This window comes from Dendrobium catenatum, unplaced genomic scaffold (assembly GCF_001605985.2).
Source record: "Dendrobium catenatum unplaced genomic scaffold, ASM160598v2 fragScaff_scaffold_71, whole genome shotgun sequence".
Lineage (NCBI taxonomy): Eukaryota > Viridiplantae > Streptophyta > Magnoliopsida > Asparagales > Orchidaceae > Dendrobium > Dendrobium catenatum.
Window position 1 is genome coordinate 2,082,893 of NW_021318533.1, and position 23,833 is coordinate 2,106,725.

Below are 23,833 nucleotides of genomic sequence, written 5' to 3' on the forward strand. Positions count from 1 at the left end.
AAAAATCAGCTGAATATAGTTCTGCAAGTCGAATTAATTTCTCTTTATTATAAGCAGAGAATGAGTCACTTGGATTTAGACATGATATGCAAAGAAGCAATTCAGTACTAGCTTCAGAGAATCTATTATTCAGCTCTTGAAGTTGCATATCAATAATTGAGTAAAAGAATTCCACACAATAATGATGTAAATTTGAAACATCATCATTTCTGCGTGTTGATCGTCGACGGGATTTGAAAGTAGAACTCATAATAGGAACATCAACTTCAAAAACATTACAAAAACGAGATACTTCTTCCAATAAGGAATTCCATCCATTATCTCTCATCATTTGTAATTGTTGTTTAGAGATTTGTACTAACTTCATTGCATTCACTATATCCTGATCTTTTCTCTGCAAGGCCTGTGATAACTCATTGGTGACACCTAAAATATCAATCATTAAATGCATAGCAAGGATAAAATCGAAAGATTCCATGGCATCTATCAAAACACCAGCTTCAACAGCATGTTGATCATGTACCCCATCTTCTTTGATAATTTCAAGAACTTCAATTACTGACGCATACATTTTTTTCAAGCTAATTAATGTATGAAAATGTGAACCCCAACGGGTGTCACCAGCTCGTTGTAAGCTTGTCTCTTGGTTCAATCCTCTACCACTGCTCAACTCCCCTTTAGACAAATGAAACAATATTTTATCATGCTGAATTGCTCTAAGAGCATCACTCCTCTTACATGAAGCTCCAACAGTATTGACAATTCTTAAAGTGATCTCAAAAAGATGCTTTGCATGCCAATGGTTTTTAGCTACAGCAACTAAGCACAGTTGAAGCTGATGAGCAAAGCAGTGAACATAGAATGCATGAGGGTTATCATTAAGTATTAAGGCCTTCAAACCATGAAACTCCCCACGCATATTAGATGCTCCGTCATATCCTTGACCTCGAATTCTATGTATGCTCAATGAGTGTTTAGCAAATATATCTTCTATAGCTGCTTTTAAGGAAACTGCATTAGTCGATGCGACATGTTTAATGCCTATAAACCTTTCAACAACTTGCCCTAAATTATCCACATATCTCACTGCAACAGCTAGTTGTTCCTTCGTTGAAACATCCCGAGATTCATCAACCAAAATGGCATAGTAAGAGTCACCAATGTCTTTCATGATTGATATCAAAGTTTCTGCAGGTGCAGCTGAACAAATTTCTTTCTGAACCTTCGGTGAAGTTAACTTCAAATTTGAGCTTGAATGTATGGATAAAACTTTCTTAATTTCATCATTATGATTTGCAAGGAAATCAAGAAGCTCTAAATAATTCCCTCGATTCGTTGATCCGGATGACTCATCATGCCCACGAAATGATAATCCTTGATGTAATAAAAATCGAACACAATCTACTGCAGCAGTTAACATGATCCTATAATCTTTTTTATTCTTTTCCTCTTTGCTTAACCATAATACTGGGAGTTTGTGTTCGTGACTCTTCAACAAATCTTCACATTTTTGTCTTGCCTTGTTATGCTCACTACTATGCTCTCCGACATGAATAAGTAGTTTTTCTTTCTTCTTCCAATTTCTGAATCCTTCCCCAACAAATGAGTCACCACCAGCTTGGCCTTTCCTAATTTGTTCTTGGGGCTTGAATAGATAGCAGTAAAGGCAAAAAATAGCATCTTTTTGTATGCTGTACTCTAACCAATCAGCATATTCTTCAAACCATTTAGGGTTAAACCGGCGAGCACTATTCCCTATTAATGTTTGGGGGAATTGATGACTTCTCGGTTGATGGGGTCCCTTTAAAAGATAAGTTCTTCGAATTTTGTCCCTATCATTCATATCATAACTCCATATTGAAGGTCGGAGTCCGGGATCAGCCGGGAGATCATCTAAGTCAACCTCTACACGTTCTTTCCTCTTTAAATAACGTTCCATCTATTAAGTCATATAAATGTATTCAGGATCAAATTGAAAAATTAATTAATTAAGTATACATTATTATAAAAATGAATGATAAGAAAATCAGTAATTTGAATATATAATATAAGTACAGGATCATCCCGTGATGGAAACCTCTTAAGACAAGTGCAATGGAAATGCTTCAAGCATGGCAAGTCTCGTCCAAAAAATTCTCAAAATTTTATTGAGCAACACATCAATAGCATACATTATTGATGCTTTTGAGCTGATCTCTTATGGGCATAACAACACTATGGAGGTTAAAAAAAAATTAAATTAACTCATGGTCCCATTCGGAAGCCATCTTATGCTTGCCAAAACTCGTTGAAATTCTGAATCTGTTTATAATAACTAATTAACTATATATGATATCTAAAAGGAAATTAACTAGTTAAAAGGAGTTACATCGGAGCCTTGTACAGAAAAAAGGAAAAGAGAGCAGAAAAATACTGAAAAATATATCAATGGAGTTACAGAAAAATACTAAAAGGAGTTGCATCTTATTGTAACTCATATAGAGAGAACATAAAGCCATCTTATGCTTTCCAAAACCCTAAAAAAAACTGAAACTGCCGCCTTGTACAGAAAAAAGGAAAAGAGAGCAGAAAAATATATCAATGGAAAATAAATATAAAACTCACCGGAGCAGCTGAAGAGAGACGTGACGCCGGCGATGGACACAACGACTGTGGACGACCTTTCGAAGGCTAACATCGGCGACGGGGTACAGCACCGAGATCCACTGGTGGAGATCGGGAGAGGAATAGCGGCTGTGTGAGCCGTGAGCGTGTTATTCCAGGCAACTAGGGCAAAAAGGGGCAAAATAAGAGTTCTAGGGGGGGCAAATGACATAAATGCCCATCTCATGTAAATAATTTTTTTTTTTTAGGGGGGGCAGTTGCCCCCTCTGCAGCTCACGTGGTTCCGCCAGTGCACTTAGGATTTATTTATTATGGCATATAAAGCTTTATTAAGAGTAGGATGGCATAGCAATAGTATATAACATCAGATGGTATTTTTGTAAATATGAAAGTTTGTGGTGGAATATTAACTTTGTAGAGTGGGTTTTATTATGTGATTTTGAATTTGTTGCTCAACAAGGAAGTTGATCAATATAATAAAATTAGGTTTGTTGCGTCTAGGAGTATTCGTGGCGGTAGAGAAATATGAAGTTTAACGTCTTAGCGTTGTACGAAAATTCGGCACGCAATCAGATAAGAGAGAGAGAGAGAGTGTGTGTAGCATTCATAGGAGACACTAAGATTTTTATGTAGAAAACCCATGAAAAAGGGGGAAAAATCACGGGGCCTAGCCCAGTTTGAATGAATCCACTAGTATTGTAGTCGATTACAAATGAGGCCCTTCTTTGGGGGAAGGTCTGGGCTTGATGCACTACGGGAAAACACGCGATTACCGTCGGATTTTCCGGCGGATATTTTTGCGCCGGCATTGACGGCGCAGGTTCCGGCGGAGTGATGCGACGTAAAGTTTACGGCGTTATTTCCGGCGGATCTGACGCCGGAAATTTACTGGCGTCCATTGCGCCGGTAATTACGCCGGTGAAAAGGGCTCTGGATTATTTCCGGCGCAGATTACGGCGGAAACGTTCCGGCGCACGTTACCGGCGGATTGTGCGCCGGCTTATTTAAACTCAACGAAAACGTTCCGGCGCATTATCCGACGGTAACATTACCGAAGTGTATCGTACGTACCGGCGAATATGATCCGTCGGCCACTACCGTCGAAAGTCCGGCGGATATTCCGCCGGTAATTACCGTCGCATTATACGACGGTAAATGCCGGCGCATTAGGCGCCGGAATTCTCATATTCTTCGCGTCGGCAAACAGACCGGGTAATGCGCCGGTAATGCGTCGGAAACGGCGCCGGAAATGTTTCCGGCGCAACTTATACGTCGGAAACAAATTATCGACGCACCCTAAACCGGCGGAGATATTTGCGCCGGAACATGCGCCGGAAACTAACGGTTCCGTCGGATTGTGCATTGTTTCCGGCGGATTACGTCCGCCGGTAATAACAGGTTTTCCTGTAGTGATGTACATTATATGAAGTACATTACATGTTGGAAATACAAAGAGCCACTGTTGATGTGTTCGTTTGGTCAGGAGGACCATAGTCTGGTAACGGAGGTCAGAAGAATCGTAGTCGGTGAGCGAGGAGGTCATAAAGACCTTTGTCTGGCGACGGAGGTCAGAAAGACTGCAGTCTACGGACGACGTAAGTATGGAGAACTGTAGTCGGCTGGTGATGGAGGTCGGAAGGACTGTAGTCGGTAGACGACGTAAGTCAGAAGGACCGTAGTCGGCGGGCGACGAAGGTCGGAAAGACTGTAGTCGGCGGGCGACGTAAGTCAAGAAGACCGTAGTCAATAGGCGACGGATGTCGGAAAGACTGTAGTCGGCGGGCGACGTAAGTCGGAAGGACCGTAGTCGACTGGCGACGGAGGTCAGAAGAACTGTTGTCTGAAAACGAAGGTCAGAAGGATGACGTCAGGTAGAAGTCCAGCAATGGAAATAAATCCATCTTCAGATAGAAGTCCAACGAAAGTCCAATAACCGGTAGAAGTCCGGCGTCGGGTAGAAACTTGGCGATGAGTGAAGGTCCGGCGTCGGGTATAAGTCCGACGTTTGTTGGTGGTCGAGGAGAACTCCAGTATCACTTGGGTGGAGTTTCGGCGTCAGGGGGGAACTCTGTCGTTACTTGGGAAGAATTTCAGCATCCCGTGGAAGTTGGGTAGAATTCTGGCATCCTGTGGAAGTCGAGCAGAATTCTGGCATCATTTGGAGTTCAAGCGGAACTCCGGCGGTGGTCGAGGAGGAGTCTCTTCCCTCCTATTCTTCTCTTCTTCTCCTCCTCCTTCTTCTTGCTTCTTGCTTCTTGCTTGGGTCCTTCTTGCTTGGCTCTTGGTTCCCCTCTCATGAGAAATGAGAGGTCTATTTATAGATTTTATGTAGTGGCATAGCTTGTAAATATGTGTGAGATCAGGGGCAAATAGTGAGTGGTTGAACGGACGATTGATATTGAATCCCTTGATCGTGCACCGTTCATCAGACATTTTGATGTCTTAATGATGTCGGAATTTGAAAATCTTGGGTTTGTTGGATTTGTCTCGTCGAGCCGTTCGATTCGACTATAAGCTCGTTAAAATCGAAGACCATTTGGTCACTCAAATTGTGGTATGAACTTTCCAACAGCACTTCGGGTGCTTGATTTGAACTCATTTGAGCTCGGATTGAGTTGAATTTGGTGTCGTTGGGTTCGTATTTCCAAGATGCTCAGTTTGACTATAAGTTTGCTGAAGTCATAGTTCAGATGCTCTCGGATTTAATTTTTGATGTTTCCAACTTGATTTTTGCCTCGAGATTCATGCTCGATCAAGATAATTTTTGCATGACGTATCAAGGTTAAATTATTTTTGGTATTATTAAAATCTAATTTGAGTTAACTTTATTACAAAATACTTCATTAAATGATTTTTATTGATAATAAGATTCTTTTAGCATTTACGTGTTATAAGAACCTCAGAGTTGAATTATCTTGAACTAATTAATTTTTTTCATCTTAACACTGATTTTGAATATAACACGTGAAAATCAAAGGACATTCACATCTTCAATTAATGTACTAAAGTTTCTAACCACAAATTAACTATTTGGATTGAGCTCATTTAGGCTAAAATCAGATTACTTTTGGTATCTTGAGTTTGCCTCACCAAGATGCACAGTTCAACTGCAAGTTTTAGAAAATTGGAGGTTAAATAATCCAAAATCTAATTCTAAAAAATTTTAGTATTAATAATTCTTAAATGAGCCAGCCCATGAGCTAACGAGTCAAATTAAAGCTAGCTCAAATTTGATTAGTTAGCTCAACGAGCTCAACTCACGAGTCATTTATCGAGTCAAATCTGAATCAGCTCGCAAGTTACTTTGACTCAATTACAACCCTAATTGACTAATTGGAATACTAAATATTGCATTTAAATTTTTTGCAAATTATTAAGTAAGCATGACAGTTGGCCATTAAAAGAGAAGCATAATACTAAGTTAAGTATGGCAGAGATGAGGATGCTCGGGTGGATGAGTGGCTTTACCCTTAGAGATAGGATACGAAATGAGCATATACGTGAAAAGGTTGGAGTAGCTCCAGTAGAAGATAAGATTAGAGAGAGTCGCCTTAGATGGTTTGGTCACATAAAACGGCGGCCTTTCAATGACCCGGTTAAGAGAGTAGATATATTAGATTTGACTTATGTTAAGAAAGGTATCGGCAGACCTAAAAAAGACTTGGTTAGAAAATATTAGGGATGACCTTTCTTTGTTAGATTTAAACGAGAATTTAATCTTTAATAGGACACAATGGAGAAAAAGGATTCATGTAGTCGACCCCACGTAGTGGGATAAAGACTTGATGTTGTTGTTGTTGTTGTATTAAGTAAGCATGACAAAATTAAGCACAAGTGAACATCAAGACATGATAGTGAATAGTGAACATTTCTAATAACATGCTATTTAAATACAATTAACAGAAGATTAAAATCCCAATTAATTTATATTAATTACAAGACAATCGACAATTATAATAATAATTATTATCTTAATGATGAAGTCATAAGCATTTACATACATACTTTAATCAATTAAAGTGTAAAGAATATAAATAAAAATAAGTGAAGTGATAAATAATATAAATCAAGATATTTGCAGGATTCGGCACTAATGGTTACATTATGCAAATCGAGATATTTATGGGATTCGGCATCATCACCCACTTTGTAATCCTATGTACAATTTTTTTAATAAAATTAAATAAGTTTTTTTATCAGAAGAAACAGCTCAATCGGTCACTTAATTATTAATTTAAATTAAATGTTGAACAAATAAAATAATTAAAACTATTTGCATTAAATGTGCAAAAGATGTTTCGAACATCTAAAGTACTTTAACTTGGGTTAGATTTATTTGAATTAAGGGTTCGTTTGGGCTAATTGTAGTTTTTTATAAAGCTGCTATAAGAAAATAAAATTTTTAAAAGTTGTTATAGAAATCTTCTTCCTAGAGTAAAAAAATTATTGAAAGCAATGAAAATATATTTGTCTCAAAAAATTATAATTGAGGTAAGAAAAATAAAACAGTAAGAAAGTTGTTTCAAATAAAGCTGATCATGCTAACATTGAAGTATTCTTAGAATTTTTATGAAACATGCTTGAAAGTTATGCCAAATATGGGAAGCTAAATAGTAAATTTTTTATGCATTAAAGTAAAGGCTCTAATAGGGGTGTCAAAATGGGTCAAGTTCAGGTCCAACCTGAATCTGACCAATTTGAACCCAACATGTTTAACAAACGGGTTTAAAAGTTGTATTCGTAACTGACCGGATAGCAACCTAACCAGCTAATCGGCTTTAATTATAAAAAATATATTTTTATTAGCTTACTAATCATAAATATTAAGTTTGTTAATAAAAAATGAGAAGATTATTCCAATGAACAAAATAAACTTAGCAAAAAATATTAAATGATTCGATTTCAGTTCAAATTTGGGTTTCTATTTAATAATGGGTCATAATGGATGACCCAAACTTGAATTTTTCGGGTCAGATTGATGTGTTAGATCATTTTGGACAACTTAGGCTCTAACAAATTATTTCAAAATGATAACTTTTTTTTTTTCATTTAAGGCAAAAAGTGCTATATCTTGTAAGAGGAACATGATTTTGGGTTATGTGAAAGTCACTAGTGAGAATATGATTTCCTTTATTAAGGTAAATTATAAATCCCCTTTAAATATGGTGAATCAAAGCTTTTAAACATCAAAGAGTATTTTGGTATTAGTTTTAAGTCTAATCAACTTAAAAGTTGGTCATGCTATAATTATATAATCTTTGAGGTAAGTGGCTTCCTAATTAAGAAGCTCCACTAAGAAAAATAATCAAAATTTTTATTAGTCAAAGTGCATAATATCATGATAGATAAGAATTCAAATATCGTACAGTTCGAAATTTAAAATGTGGGCCTTGATGAACACTTGAATTAAAATTTTCTTTATCATCTTGAAAATATTCCTTTTCAACACAAGTAAAATTTATAACATTCAAATTTTTTAATTAACTATTGTAAAAAAAATTAAAATATTTCATCCTAGACTTTTTTAAATAATGATGATAATTTGATAATTAAAATATAATTATATATATTTTTGGATCCTAAAATTAACAATAATAAGAATACATCCTTTGATCAAAATGAAATGTTGCTGAATTTGACCAAATTAATTATGTAATTGATTAACATAAATGATTTAATCAAATTAAACATTTATCTTTATTTATTAGGTTTTATTTGAGACTATTTTTACTTTTTTTAGCAGCTTTTTAGTACAAAAATTTCTTGACCTAGAAATTTTTTTATTATAAAGCATTTAAAAAGTCGTCCCAAACGAAGTCATAAGTTTCGTTTGGAATAGCTTTCTTACTGCTTCTTACAATAGCTTTCTAATTCAAAAATTAAAATTTGTGTACTAAAAAGTTGATTTAAGAAATAATAAGAAACCCGCCCCAAATTAACGCCTTGTTTGGTACGACTTTCTTACTATTTCTTAAAGCAGCTTTCTAGAACATAAAAAAGCTTTAAAAAGCCGTAATAAAGCCATCCCAAATGAAGTCAAATATGGAAAAGTCAAGACCTAGCTTGGTGTATAGCTCTCAAGATGTGCAAAACAATAAGCTTTTTGTTTTTGGTTTTTTTGGAAATTACACAATCAACTTTTAAAACCTTAAATAAGCCCTACCAACCCTTTCTTGTCAGTTGGGGACTTGAGGGTGACTCTTCTCAAGAAATCAATGATTGTTTGATTTAAATTATTGGTGGTGGGTGTGGAATATTAATCTTGAATGCCTTTTTTTTCCCTTACAAGAAGAAGTCATTAAATATCATAAATCTCTTAGAGCATATGCATCATCAAAAGAAAAGCTACAATTTTGCATCTACCACCTCTTTTTTTCCATAATTACATAAGCTTTATTCTAGATTAGACTGACTTCAAAATGAGGAAATGTCATAATCAAATAATTGCTTTGCAAATCTATCCTAAACTAATCAAGAATAAAACTACATAAAATCAAAAAGTAATTTCAATTTCAATACAATTATATATTTTAATTTTATAATTTTTTTTTTCTCTTTAAAAATTTGGTAGACAATAACCTAACAAATAAAAATATATGATACTAAAATATAATTTTTTTATCTCTTTAAAAATTTGGTAGACAATAACCTAACAAATAAAAATATATGATACTAAAAGTTCAAAAACATTATGTATTTTATTTTAAACTATTTTTCATTAGCTAGCGCTTGATTTAGATTTCATTTGGGATAATTTCTTACTGTTTTTTAGAACAGTTTTCTGGCACAAAAATTTATTGAAGGCATAAAAAAAAACAGTGGTTAAAAGCTATCCCAAATGAAGACTTAGTGGCAAAGAGCTATAGCTTATTCTCGGACAGTGTGGATTAAGCAATTCTATGTTGTGTGTGGGAGTTTACATTTAATTTCATTCAAAATAAATAAAAATTATAAAAAAAAACAAAGTTCTCATATGCTCCAAATCAACACAATGTCATTTGATTGGTATACTTGGAATAGAGTATACTAGAAGATTAATAAAGAGCAATATCACTTCTTTTTAATATATATACTATATTTAGATGATGAGACTTAGGTTTCGTTTGAGATGATTTTTTTATTGTTTTATTAAACAATTTTTTAGTATAATTTTTTTTGAAAATGGTAAAAAAAATTGATCGAAAGCGTGCTGTCCCAAATGAGAGATATTATTTTGTGTGGAGACCGAATACAAAATGTGCCATGTCAGCGCGCAGTACCGAGCCGTGGTACTAAGCAAGGGGTGACGTGGCATATTTTGATTAATCTTCGAATCTCGTTCGACATCCGCACAGAATAATTAATCCCCAAATGAAATCTTAACGGTAAATATTTATTTTTTAACCAGAGAATAACATTCATTGAAAAGTTAGGCTGATAATAATATTAAATACTTTTTTCGGCTTGTTATATTTGGCCCATCTACTTCAGTCTGCACACCATTCCTCGTTCAGGAAATATGCCCCACAAAGCATTTCATTTTACATACCTTTATTTTTTTTATATCAAGAAGCGAATAACACTTTTATATTTTTTTTTTATACAATAAAATCAAATGATTTGCAAGTAAATTTCATTTAGAACAGCTTTCTTATTATTTCATAAAATAGTTGGAAAAAAATTAACTTTTTATAACTATTATAGAAAGCAGCTTTCTTTAATTGCTTAACGTTTTCACCTTACAGATGTTTCAATTTAACTGGTATATATCAGAAGAGATAAAAAAGAATCGCCATTAAAGCTTTCAAACCTAGCTAGCACTTGGTGCTCTAAACTGAGCTTGTCGCACCTTTGTCTCCCCAATTAGGATTCAAAAATGGTGGTAGAAATAAGGCCATGGCCATCAGCATCAACATCATCATCATCATCATTATCATTCTATCCTCTTAACAATGTTAGTTGTTTGTGCACTATCTATGTTACAAATCTTTCTCCTTAGATATTTTGTTATATTACAGGTGCTTGTGAATCTCACTTCCATCATTATATATCGTGGTGTATACTACTTCTTGTACAATTACATCGCAATTGTACGTAGGGGTGACAGAGGCACAAAGGTGTGCATTATTTGGATAAAATTTATTCCGCTTTGATACTTCTTTTTTACTGCTTCTTAAAGCAATTTTTTAGTATAAAAAGATAATTTTAGTGCTAAAAAGATGTAGTGCTAAAAAGATGATTTAAGAAGAAGTAAGAAAACAATAACAAATGAAATTTAATTCATGCTTCATTTGAGACAGCTTTCTCACTACTTCTTAAAGCAATTTTTTAGTACAAATATTACAATTGTTGTACTAAAAAGCTGTTTTAAGAAGCAGTAAGAAAGCCGTCTCAAATAAAACCTCAATCAAATTGATCAAATTTATAATACTAAGCTAGTATATTAACTAATTTGCAACCAACATATGATGTTAAATGGGCTCAAAATGTGCTACACATATTCATAAATGTCTATCATGGAAGGGCATGACTGACATTTTAACATTTAAATCATTCAGGGTTTGACCACCCCTTTTAATTTATGAGTGCGAGAGCTTAGTGGTGTCTTGTTTGAAGAAGATTAGAAAGATGTGAAGTTAACTTAATTGGGCTTCAAAAATGCCTTTAAGGCTCCACTAATGGTCTACTTGTGTGATGTGCTGCTTTCACCCAGCGCAGCTACAGCTCTTCAGAAAACTAGTGTTGGTGGGGCCATGGATGCCCAAGTGCCATACAAAAATTGGTGCAGTTGAAGCATAATTCTACATAAGCCTCTCCTTTTTTATAAGTTATATTAATATTTCTTCTTCATTTTTTTTTAGAGTACTAATTGTTTAGACCAAACCAACTAGTTGTTGGAGAATAAAGTCTTACATGGGGTCCTGGTTGGGTACCCATGCTTTAGTCAGAAGGGCTTCGCCCACTCACCCCCACCCATGGTGACTTTTGGGATGTCGTACCCACCTATACCCACCCACTTTCCATGCTTTTTGAACGCAGTCTGCCACTGACTGATGGCATTGAGGCTTATTGTCATTTGTTCTGATTGCAAACTTTCAAGCCACATATCAAAATTTACCGTAGTTGCTTTGTTGGAGAATTATTGAGATGATTAAATTTCGTTTGGGACGGCTTTTTTACTGTTCCTTAAAGTAGCTTTTTAGTACAAAATTTTTTTATTCAAAAAGTTTTTGTACTAAGAAGTTGCTTTATAAAATAGCAAGAAAGTTGTCCCAAATAAAATCTTAGGCTTCATTTGAGACGGCTTTCTTACTGCTTCTTAAAGCAGCTTTTTAGTACAAAATTTTTTATTTTTTGTACTAAAAAACTGTTTTAAAAAACAATAAGAAATTCGTATCAAATGAATCCTTAATCTAGTTATTAATCACCCTTACTGTATCTTCTCTCTTTTTTTTCTTTAAGTAGATTAGCCGATCATTCAGTGATGGATGATAAGGACTTACTTAAATCATATAAATATTATTCTCTTTTGTGATTCTTAAACTCTTTTAAAATTATTTTTTTGATTCACTTTACTTGCCTTTTAAGTCTAGAGCTCAAGAGGGCACCCTATTTACTAACAAACATCCCAATCGTATCTTCTAGGGTTTAGGGAAAGCTCGATCTGGTCTTAATTATTGATGTAGCTCATAAAGACAATCACATCAAAGCTGAGTAATCCCTATGCCTTGGGCCACAAAGTAGCCACTATACTTAGAATTAATTTGCTGAAAATCAACTTGTTACTCTTTCATGTAATGGCGAATTGATTTTCTGAAAATCTGTTTGGAACCGTTCTTGACAGCAATTGCAATTGATTATATATATATTTTTATATTTTTAAAATAAGCATGATTAAATTTAAATTTAAAAGAATATGATAATTGTTAGAAAATTATTAGCCGGCTTTAATGTTAATGCTACTTGCATTATATCAATAATAATTGTTGCGTCCTTGAATATTCGTAGTGGTAGAGAAGTATAAAGTTTAGCGTCCCAGATTTGTACGAAGGTTTAGCACACAAAAAGATGAAAGATAGAGGTGTAACATTAATTCATAAGAGACATTTGAGTTTTTTTTTTTTTTTACGTGGAAATTCTTAAGGAGGAAAAGCCAAGGGGACTGGCCTAGTTTGAATTAATCAACTAAAATTAAGAGTATGTTGGGAGTGCTTCAGAATTCGACGATCTTGGCCTCGTTGGATTCTTCTTGTCGAGCCACTTGATTCGACCATAAGCATATCACATTTGGATATTATTTGGTCATCCAATTTATGTTTTAAACCTTCCAAATGTGTTTCGAGTACTTGACTTGGAACCATTTGGGCTCGGATTAGATAGATTTCGGTGTCGTTGGGTTCATCTCTTCTAGACGTTCAATTTGATTATAAATTTATTGAAATTAGAGTTCGAATGGTTTTAGATTTAATTTTGAAAGTTTTTAAGTTGAATATTCCTCGAGATTCGTGTCCGATCACAAAAAGTATTTGATGACATATTAATAATAAATAAAAGGAAATAGGAAAAAAAATAGAATTGCAAGTTGATTATATAAAAAAAAACATTGCAATCTTCAAATAAAAATGATAATATATAATGAACATGATGGATTAGATTTATAAGATAATCTTTCTAAGGCTTCATTTAGGATAATTTTTTTTACAGAAAATACTATTTTAAAGTTGTCGTAATACCTTTTAAGTAAAATAAATAAATTTGAAAATAGTGAAAAAATAGTGGTTAAACAAAAATTTGATTATAGCCTGAAAAGCAAAATAGCAAAAAACATCTCCCAAACGAAGCTCGAGTAACACTATTATCAAGGCAAGACATAATATTTCGAAGTCTAAGAACGTAACTTTTTTGAAATCTAATGTGAATACTATAAGTATACTCTCTTTTTAAAAATTAGACAATAAAAATTTTTACGAAACAATGAGAAATAGTAAGAAAATAATAGCCAAATAAAAATATGATTACGATCTAAAAAAAAAATAAAAAATAAAGAACTGCTCTAAATAGGTCCTTATGTTGTTCTCATGATATCTACTATGGTCTGTTATGTGGCACAATCAAAATCATTACCCAACCTTTTTTCCGGAAAAAAAAAGGAAGATCTACATGCATACCACTTTATTTCATGCTATTTACATATCTAACATTCAAAACATTAATATTACATGTCTATCACCAATATAACAAATTTGGGTGTATGGAATGAAATATTAAAGTTTATAGGATGGTATGAATGGTAGAAATGAATGAATTATAGGAGTGATATATATTTGATATTAAAGTTGTATATGAGTGGTAGACATGTAATATTAATGTTTTAGGAGTTAGATATGTAAATAACACGAAATAAAGTGGCATGTATGTAAATTTTCAAAAAAAAAATCTACTTGGGCCCACATACAACATTAAATTTTAGATATGAAAAGGTGTGGCCCACCTTCACCAAGCATGTGACATCTTTTGTGCCCATATCCTAAAGCCTCCGCAAAAGCAGCATGGACATCCAACATCTTCCCTAATAATCTAATCAAAAGATATATTCCGGGTCCTTGGACTACCTTCAGATGGACCATCAATGTTGACTCTACACTACACTGTCGATTCAAGTGAGCTACATTAGCAATTTGACATTAAGTTTGACCTAACTATACAAGCCTTATAATATATCAATTAAATTAAATTTCAAAATAGTCCCCCGTTATTTGCATGTGAATAATTTAGTCCCAAATTATTATACGTGTTTGGAAAGAGATAGAGGCGATGAAACGAATCAGAAAAGAAAACAACATAGCTGTACATCGGGATTTAATGTGAAAAAATTCAAAATCGAGAAAAAATCACGGAATCGTAGCATGATGAAACTTTGGAGAAATTATACAAATCTCTCATCTCACTGTCTCTTTCTCTCTCTTTATTATTATTATTATTATTCTACACTTAAAAGAGACTAAGTAATGTTTTCTTGTTAATACATTAAATGACGCAATCCTTCAAGTGAAACATGACAAACGAGAATGAAAATTGATCAATCCGACTCACAGAGCGCTGCCGAAGAGGTTTGGAGTGTCGTGGCAATTCAATCTCTGTTTATGAGTCCAACATTCAGTACCGAGGTGCCGGGGTTCGAAGCGCCACAATGCTAAGCTTTCTCTGACCAGCCCCAAGCTTAGAGTGCTTCGACCAAGCCAGCATTTGTACGAAATTTTTTTTTCTTTTTTTATAGTGATGCTTTATTTGGGTCTGAGATAATAATACAACCCGATTGATCGACATAATTAGATTACAATACAAAATTAATTCAAAATAATCTCTTATTTAAAAATTATCTATGATCCAAAATTGATTCTAATTTAGGACCTCGATTATATAAAATTTATTCTGGATTAGCCTCCAAGGAACTATTTTGAATCTACTTGTACTTATACTAGAAATCTTTTATATTATGTGATTAAATTGATCACACACAAATTAAAAAAAAAAATTATTTTAAGATTCAATCATACAAATTAATGATATTTCAAGCAACTAAAATCCAAGAGCACGATGGGCAAAAACACCATCTCCACGTGTATATGGATGTGATGTTTCCCCAACTCCTATACGTAGAGATAGAAAGAGAAGCGAAGGACAATAATTGGAGGAAAGATTGGAGGGAATCAATTGACTAAATCTAGTATAAGTACTGCTCTCAGATCTTTCGCCATCATTGGAAGAATGATTAAATCATTAAAGAAGGCAAATGGGAGATTGATTACGCCACAAGCATTATCAAAACAAGCTGTGAAAGCAAGCAATCTGTGTGCAAATTTTCATGGGATGCACATGACTTCAAGAGATTATTCTGTGCGGACATCGGATACAGCTTATCGTCCAAGATCGAATCAGCTGCAGTCATGTTATCCAGTATCGAGAAGTATCAAGCTCGGTACCGAGCTGCGGTACCAAATACGAGGTGATATGGTGCATTTTTATTGAACTTTGGACGATATTCGACGTCTGCACAGAATTATTCATCCATGACTTCACTGCCACTGGTGTTGGTTGCCTGGAATTCAAAGCTCAATGGCTCTGTAGAGGACTGGCACATAAAAATTCAGGACTTCATACTAAGGTTTGATCTGAGTGGCTACCAGAAATCAACATGATATCAGGCCTAAAAGTCTTCAACTTTGATCTTCATGATCCCAATTACTGTCCCTCTTCATTAATGAAAAGATGCTATCATGATTTCCTCGTTTTGAAGATATTAATGAAATAGAGATGTCAACAATCACAATGGGACCTTAGACCCACCAATGCTTAGCATGGTTGGTGGGCGGGTATGGTTGAGAACTGTAATAGTCCATATTTTGATATAGTCAATTTTGTTCTGGAGTTGTTGTAGCTCCAAATTGCAATCCGTTTTTGTCATAGTATTTTGATTGTAATATTTTGCTTACATAAATTTTTTCTTAATTTTTAACACTGATGAAAATCTTTAAGAAATTGGTATCTATCGGTACAAGTGAGGATTTTGGAATCGTTAGGTATCTGTTTTGCAAATCAATTTCACCGATATTTTTTAAATAAAATATTTTATTTTATGGATATTGTTCGATAATTTTCAAAGCTCTAAAATTATTTATTTGAATTGTATACTAAATGAAATTAATTAAAAGAATAATTCTTTCAAATTAGATTCTAGGGCATCAAGGAACCCCCACAACCCGTGTTCGATTCCCCTCGGGCGGTAGCGCCTCTTAAGTGGGGTCCCAATAAGTGCGGGCCAAGAGATTACGTAGGAGTGGATTCCTCTTCTAGGTCAGTTGAAAGATTAGTTACGCCGTCAAGCGCCTCATAAGCTGAGGTGATAGCAGGTAGATACCTCATTCTAAACAAAAAAAACTATGGGAACTTAGTCATATTTCCCATCCCTGTCCTCCAGCTGTCTTCCTGTGTGAAATAGAGGAAAAAAACCTTTCAAAATGAGGATAAAAAGTAGCTGGACTTTGAAAGAAGTTTGACAGAGATGCGTCGTATCCCTTGTCATTAAGATTTGCAGATCTACAACAAGACAGCTAGCTAGCATAACTGGATGTAACACAACTAAAGTTAAGGAGCATAATGTTTGCACATGATTTAACATGCGAAAACTGTAAAACTAATCTATGCACTAATCAGTTACAGCACAGATAGAAACTAAGCTCTGCTTGTTCCAGACACAATTAGTAAAAGCAGACAAGACGTCATTAGCAGTATGGGTAAGGCTAAACACAAGCAGCACTAAGTGGAGAAGCCACAAAGAAATTTAAAGAGTTTTAAGGATTCTACAAAGGCAGTTAATGGAGGATTGGTATAGCTGTATGGGTAATATTGCAGTACTTGAGTTGTGCTGGCTATTAAGACTAACGTTGGTTTGTTGATGTTAAGGTTTTTAATGTGATGTGAGATTCTCCGGCTGCTTTTTTTTTTTTTTTGGGTGATTTTTTTGGATGAATTAATATATGCAGATGTCGAACATCATCCAGAGTCCAATCAAAATGTGTCACGTTATCCTTTACTCAGTACCGAGATCGGTATTGCTCGGTACTATTGCTCGGTACTGGATGACGTGGCTGCACTTGATTCGTCTCTCGATAGCAAGCACAGAATAATCACTCCTTTTGTTGATGTTGGCCCAGTGCTCTCCACCGAGAGAACTGTTGTCTATCTTCCATGCCTTTTCTTTGCAGCTCAAATTATTCCTCCAACTCTATGGAGAGAGGACTAAAACCAGTGAGATCTGGTGTGGCAGACAGGGAAGGGGCTCATTCAAAGGATGGTGGATTAAGAGAGGGAAAATGCCCTTCTTCGTTTTATCATTTCTTTTCATCTTTTCCATGGTGGCTGAGTTAGGGGGTTATATGAAGAGATAGTGGCAGACACTCTCCATAAATAGACAAAGAAGCAATAACAAGGTGGCCAAAGCCAAAGCCAAGCACTGTGCTTAAGCAGTAAAAGATTCCACCCTAGTTGATATTGAAGCCAAGATTAGCTATGGAATATTCACAAATAGATGCAATTTGTGACTTTTCAATCACTATAGAGGGATATGTAGATCTTAGAATCATCAGCACTTCAACCAAAACATAAATCAGTTTAGTTCTGGGTGAAACCAATTGAAACACTTGATTTAATGCTAACACAAAATTCAAAATATGATGTTTGATTCTTAATGTTATAGTTGCTTCTTGGGGCGTGCAAATATGGTATGTAGCCCAATGATACTGTACCATAGAGTATTTGAGGTTTTAAGGATTCGTCTGGGACGGCTTTCTTACTATTTTTTAAAACAACTTTTTAGTACAAAAATTTAAATTTTTGAACTATAAAGCTGCTTTAAGAAGCAGTAAAAAAGCCATATCAAATAAAGCCTGAAATTCATCATGGGAGGGGAATGACGGTCGATGAATCTCAAAAAATGTGGGTCAAAATCATGGTCTCGAGAAACATCAATCTCCTCTAACCATTAGAACACAGCTTTCTTAATAAAAACTGTATTCTCCTGAATTTTTTTTTTCCACTAAATTAAAACTATTCTCGAATGTCCATATTAGGTGAAATTATTCCGTGTGTATACGAACGCCATCCAGAGCTGAATCAGAACGTGCCACATCACCAGTTTGCTGTGTATTGCGGTTGTGTACTGCTGTGTACTGGGTGGCGTGGCGCATTCCGATTTGTCTCCGGATGGTCCGGTGTCCGCACATAATAATTTCTCCCATTTTAGACAGTGTCTAGATGGCGCCCAATAACATTTTAACTCTGGTAAAGATCATAAAAGTATAGATGGCTGTCAAGAGCTCCTATTTAAACCTCGCTTTTCTTCTCTTAAAGCCCAACCTGATTATGCTTTTAATCCAACCAGTAATATGAACCTTCCAATAAATTACCAGTGGCCGGCATTGTCTTTATTCTAAGAATTAGTTGGTTGCTTGTATGCTTTCAAAAATGATAATTTCATGTTCATTTATTTTCGGAACAACCAAATTATAGAGTTGAAAATCTACATTAATTTGTAAAAACAACCAACCAAACTCAAGAATTTGTAAAAACTCAAATAAGTTAACCACATGATGAAGGGAAAGAATATTCATAGAAAAAAAATAGAATTAATGATATTAAGAGATCGAGGTGGTTTTCATAGAACCAAAATTTCAGAAGGCAGCAAGAACAGAAATGCAAGGATGTCAATCTATTAATTAGATGAGAAGTGCACGTTTCTCTCCATTTTTTCTCCTGTAGAAAATCAACGGTCTGACAGGTTTTAGCTCAGAAAAATTGATTGATGAAGAGTTAAAATACAACATTTGAATCAAAACTTGAGAGCCTCATAATCAACTTAATTACAAAAACCAGATCAAAATTACCAATAACCTTTTTTTTTTTAAGAGATTTTATTCCAAAGAAATAAGAGGATACAAGAAAGTTCAACATGGAGCCAAATCAAAAATTACAAAACGCAACCAGCAAAAAAAGAGACAATCAATAAACAAGGAAGCAAAAATCAGTCGGGTTCAGTCATTGGCAAGAAGCATTCTGCAAACATCCAGAAGCTAGGCAAGGACCATTCAAAGGTGGAATCAAGCAACAACCACCAAACATAACGATAGGAAACACCAACAATGGTGATATAATATTAATAATAATTCAGATTTTGCTTGAGATAATTCCTCGTTGTTTGTTTATAAGATAACAATCAAATTTTTATTTGACTATTACTTTCTCCTGCTTTCAAGCGAGCACTTAGAAGGACTATTTTAGTATTGCATCATGATTGCTAACAGCAGCAAGCAAATTTACAACTGCATTACAGCAGTTTAAGGCATGAGTAACAACAGCCTGCAAGTTCACAGGAAGTTGCTGCAGAAAAATGCAAAATTCCAGGCTTCTGCATGTTGCATGAAGTGCTGGGAAGTGCACCAGAGGGAACAACGACTACTCTCCTGGCTGAATTGGTCTAATGGACCTGCTTTACGTACCTTCTAATAAAGGATTATTATTAGAGCATGGACTGAAACATGGTAGTTCAGATGTTTCATATTTGAATTTCTAATCATGATGCAAAATATATTAATATCTGAGATTTCGTTTGGGACAATTTTTTTATTGCTTCTTAAAATGGAGTGCAATAAAAAAACCATCCCAAACGAAATCTGAATGATGACTGTAATGAAAAAAATTATCCTTCAATCAATCAACGTGTCAAATATTTGATAAATTCATCGGTAAATTTGTCTATGCCTTAGTGACGTAGAATGTCTTAAAAGGTAGGATTCCTAATGCAGCTTAAATGATTTAATAAATGAGATAGATGGAATATCTCATCACACCTATTTTCAATTAGTAGATACTACTAACAATGTTAGAAGAAGCGAGCATTAAGAGAAAGAGACCTCATGCATGTGAGGCCAATAATGTGGGCACTACATCAGATCTACCACCACATAAGCTACATATGAGCATCACTCACTATAGGAATCACATAGGTTACACATTCATATAGGATACTAAAGTACTAGTTTAATATAAAATTAAATTTATCTAACATGAAACTAATTTGCAACTAGGGTATAATATTGGGAGGCGATTAGCTGCTAACTCATGGAAAGATAGCATTGGGGTGTCCAACATTCATACAAGTGCTTGAGAATGTGGGTGTCAAATCAACGACATCTACGATTTATCTAATTTGATCATTATTTGATAATAGTCTTGTTCGAGTGCTAGTTCCCTCAAAATACCATACTTTAATTATCAACAAGAGAGATAATAATCACTCTCCAAGATGTAGTTGGTGTATATCACAAATCAGCTGCAAACCAGGATTTGTGACAAAATTGATTCCACCTTTAAAACTCGTGTCACAAAAGTATTTGCGATAGAACAGATCGGTCGCAAATATTTTGCGGCGGATTTGCATCGGCTATATGCCAGAAATTTCGCCACAAATTGCGATAGGATATCCGTCATACATTGTGGCGAAAAATCTATCGCAAAAGCCACCGCTATTTGTGATGGATATTTCTGTCACAAACAACAATATTAGATCGTCATATCAACGTTTATGACAGAAATTCTGCTGCAAATCCGCCAAAAACCTGTAGTATATATAAAAATACAACTACTGCTATCTATTATTGAGCTTTCCAACAGTACAAATCCAAACAGTTTAAAAGCAATAATCAAATGCAATAATAAAAAGTAATAATAATCTACTTTAAACAACTACATTCCATAAAATTCTACAATACACTGTTAAAGTTTCAATAGTTTTTTTACATAGAAAGAAATAAAATGCATCAAAAATATTTTAACAGATACTCAAGGAGGAATTTGTATCCTCGCTCTCATCCTCAGCAATTGGGGTTGATTTCTTTCAATATGCTCTCTAAATCTCCTAAGCTCATATGGTATCTGAATGTTCATGTCCGCTTGTGCTTTTCAGACATTTTCTAACTCCTTTGTCGAGTTCACCACTTGTTGGCTATATAAACTCTCATGATGGTCTATAGAGTAGCTTGTAGCAGAAGAGGACTGTCCCTCGTATGCATAGGCTTGAGAGCCTAATCCTTAAAACCCTTCCCTTCTGCATTCCACTCTACAAGAAAATCATCTAATACCGATCAATCCTCTTCATCATCCATCCATCTTGCCCATCACCTAACTCCAACTACCACACCTCTCTAAACTATCACACTAGCAGATAGAGGACGACTGTCCCTCGTATGCATATGCCGTTGCATCTCAAGCCATCGTCAACCTAACAAAATTGTAATGGAGAGGGTGAGGAAGATGCTATTTTTTATGTTATTCAAAGTTTTAAGTATTGCAAGTGTAAATAGTGATGATTATGTATTAAATATGTAAATTCTATAAGTTTGAGTGCTGCATATATAAATTTAGTCATAAGGAAATATATTACTTGGTTAAAGTTTTAAATCAATACTCAAAATAGGATTTTGCTGTCAAAATCAGAATTAAGCTTAAATAGCCAAATAATAATCTAAATGGCACAAAGTTTAACAATCATATAATTACTTAGTAAGAAACATTCAAAGTTTATTGAAAGAGGCTTGCATGGCAAAAAACGTCCATTAAAAAAATAATTTGAGAAACTTTTTATTAATATATTTATTTATATTGTATGTGTAGTTAATTATGTACTTTCATTTTAAGCAACTGATAAAGCTTTATATATATTGAAAATTTTATTATAATTTTGTGAGTAAATCGTTTCATTAAAATACTTCAGTCTAATTTACTAGGCCTATAGCACATAACGGTAGTAAAAGTATTACTAATAATGACACTATAGTGACCATTTGTATCTACATCCACTTCTAATTCTAAAATTTGTACCAAGGCATATTTTAAGAATCATCAAATTAATCATTATTCCGATGAGTATCCCAGTATGAACTTGCATTGTTATAAATGATGGTAAAAATGAAACCAATCACTCTCAAGATTGCTATGAGTTTTATTAGGTGGTAGGGGTGTCAATTCTGGTCAACGGGTCTGGTTCGGATCGAATCAGAGTTGACCCATGCGTAAACAGGTTGAACTGAACCTGACCCGATTTTACAAATGATTGGGATTTTCAACCTGGACCCGACCCGCACGAGTTACGGGTTGACCCGACCTAACCCGCAAACCCGATTAAGTTCCATCATTCGTTTGAATCCATCAGCGAGGTCGAGTTGACTGCTCTAGCGCGACTCGCGAGTGCGGGCTTGCCTCTTGCGGTTCTATCAACGAGCACGAGTTGGTGAGTGGGTCTTGGCATCTTGCCCTAGCGGCCAAGCCGTCGAGGTCAACCGGCAAACTGGTCGACTGGTTGAAGCGTCGAGCGACGAGCGCAAGTGGTTGAGTGTCGTGTGAGCTCGTGACTGTCATCCGTCTGAGTACAGGCGAGGTTTTCTGCATTCGTCGATGCCTGCTAGGGGCGTGGTGTGGTTCGACGTGCAGCGGCAGACAATAGTCGGCGGCAACAACTGAGCGGCAGCAATGCCCGCGGCCGTGGCTGGAGAAGGCCGACCCGAACTTAAACGTGTTAATTCGAATCAAACTCAGATTGTCGGGTTGACCCAAACCCGATCAAAAATATAAACGGTCCAAAGATAGGACCCGAACCCAACCCTTTTCTTTATCAGGTCTACCCGAACCTGGATTTATCAGGTCGGATTTGGGTCGGACTTTCGGTTCATGTCAAAAATTGGGAAAAATATTACGTCAGGACAAAAATCAGAAATCCGAACGTATACCGAGCAATACCGAGTGCTCGGTACCGAGCTCCAGTTGATGTGGCGCGTGGTTATTGGTCTCTAGACGCGTTCGGTGTCCGGACGTAATAATTACTCAAAAAATTGGCACCCCTATTATCTGGTCATTGATTCCGAGTACAATTTAGTTGATAATTCTTTAAATGTCATGTGGTGCATCATAAATACACTCAAGTTTGACACTAATTACAATTAAAATGCAATTTCTTAACCATATTTTAAATATGAGGAGAAATTTTGAAAGCTTACCATTACGTAGATTTACATTAATGTTGTGCCTAAATTTGTTTTTAAAATAGCTTGATTTATTTTTAAAAATATATATTAAAACACTTAAAAAATACACTAAATAGACATATGAAAATAAACCAAAAATAAGAATAAATGTGATCTCAAAGCTGACCAAAGAAATTCACAAGTGTTTTGTAAGTTGATGATTTAAAGGTCATGCAATATAAATATGAATAAGTTAGGCTTTCTTGACAAGGTTTATATTTGTGATTAGGGGGTTTAAAACCAAATGCTACAATGCAAAAAAAGGCTTAACTTTTAAGAAATTCACAAGTCTTTTATAAGTTGTAACTTTTAAAATATTCCACATCCTCAACATAAGAGTACATTCATAAAGAAAACATAAAATCACATGCAAACACACAAACATTAAAATTTAAAAAATGGTAAATCTCTAGTCAAGCCCTATAAAAATAAAGAGTTTGTTCAATAGATGAACAAAATAATATGAGCACATGTAGTTTTGTATAAAATGAGATAACTCAAATAAAATAACAATCATCAAATTTTCCTAAGAAAACTCCAACTAGGACATCAACTCTACTCTAGATCAAAGGTTTGTATCAGACGTGTCAGCTTCAAAGTACTAAGTAAAATAAGTT

At 34.8% G+C, this 23,833-nt stretch overlaps 1 protein-coding gene across 1 annotated transcript in view; it reads right to left on the minus strand.

The window, feature by feature from the left end:
* Nucleotides 1–1,939, minus strand: part of LOC110094138 (zinc finger MYM-type protein 1-like) — a 3,455-nt gene extending 1,516 nt beyond the window's left edge. Inside the window, exon 1 of the mRNA XM_020819294.2 lies at nt 293–1,939. Coding sequence (XP_020674953.2) covers nt 293–1,939 — 1,647 coding nt within the window. The remainder of the gene's footprint in view (nt 1–292) is intronic.
* Between the last annotated feature and the right edge of the window lie 21,894 nt (nt 1,940–23,833).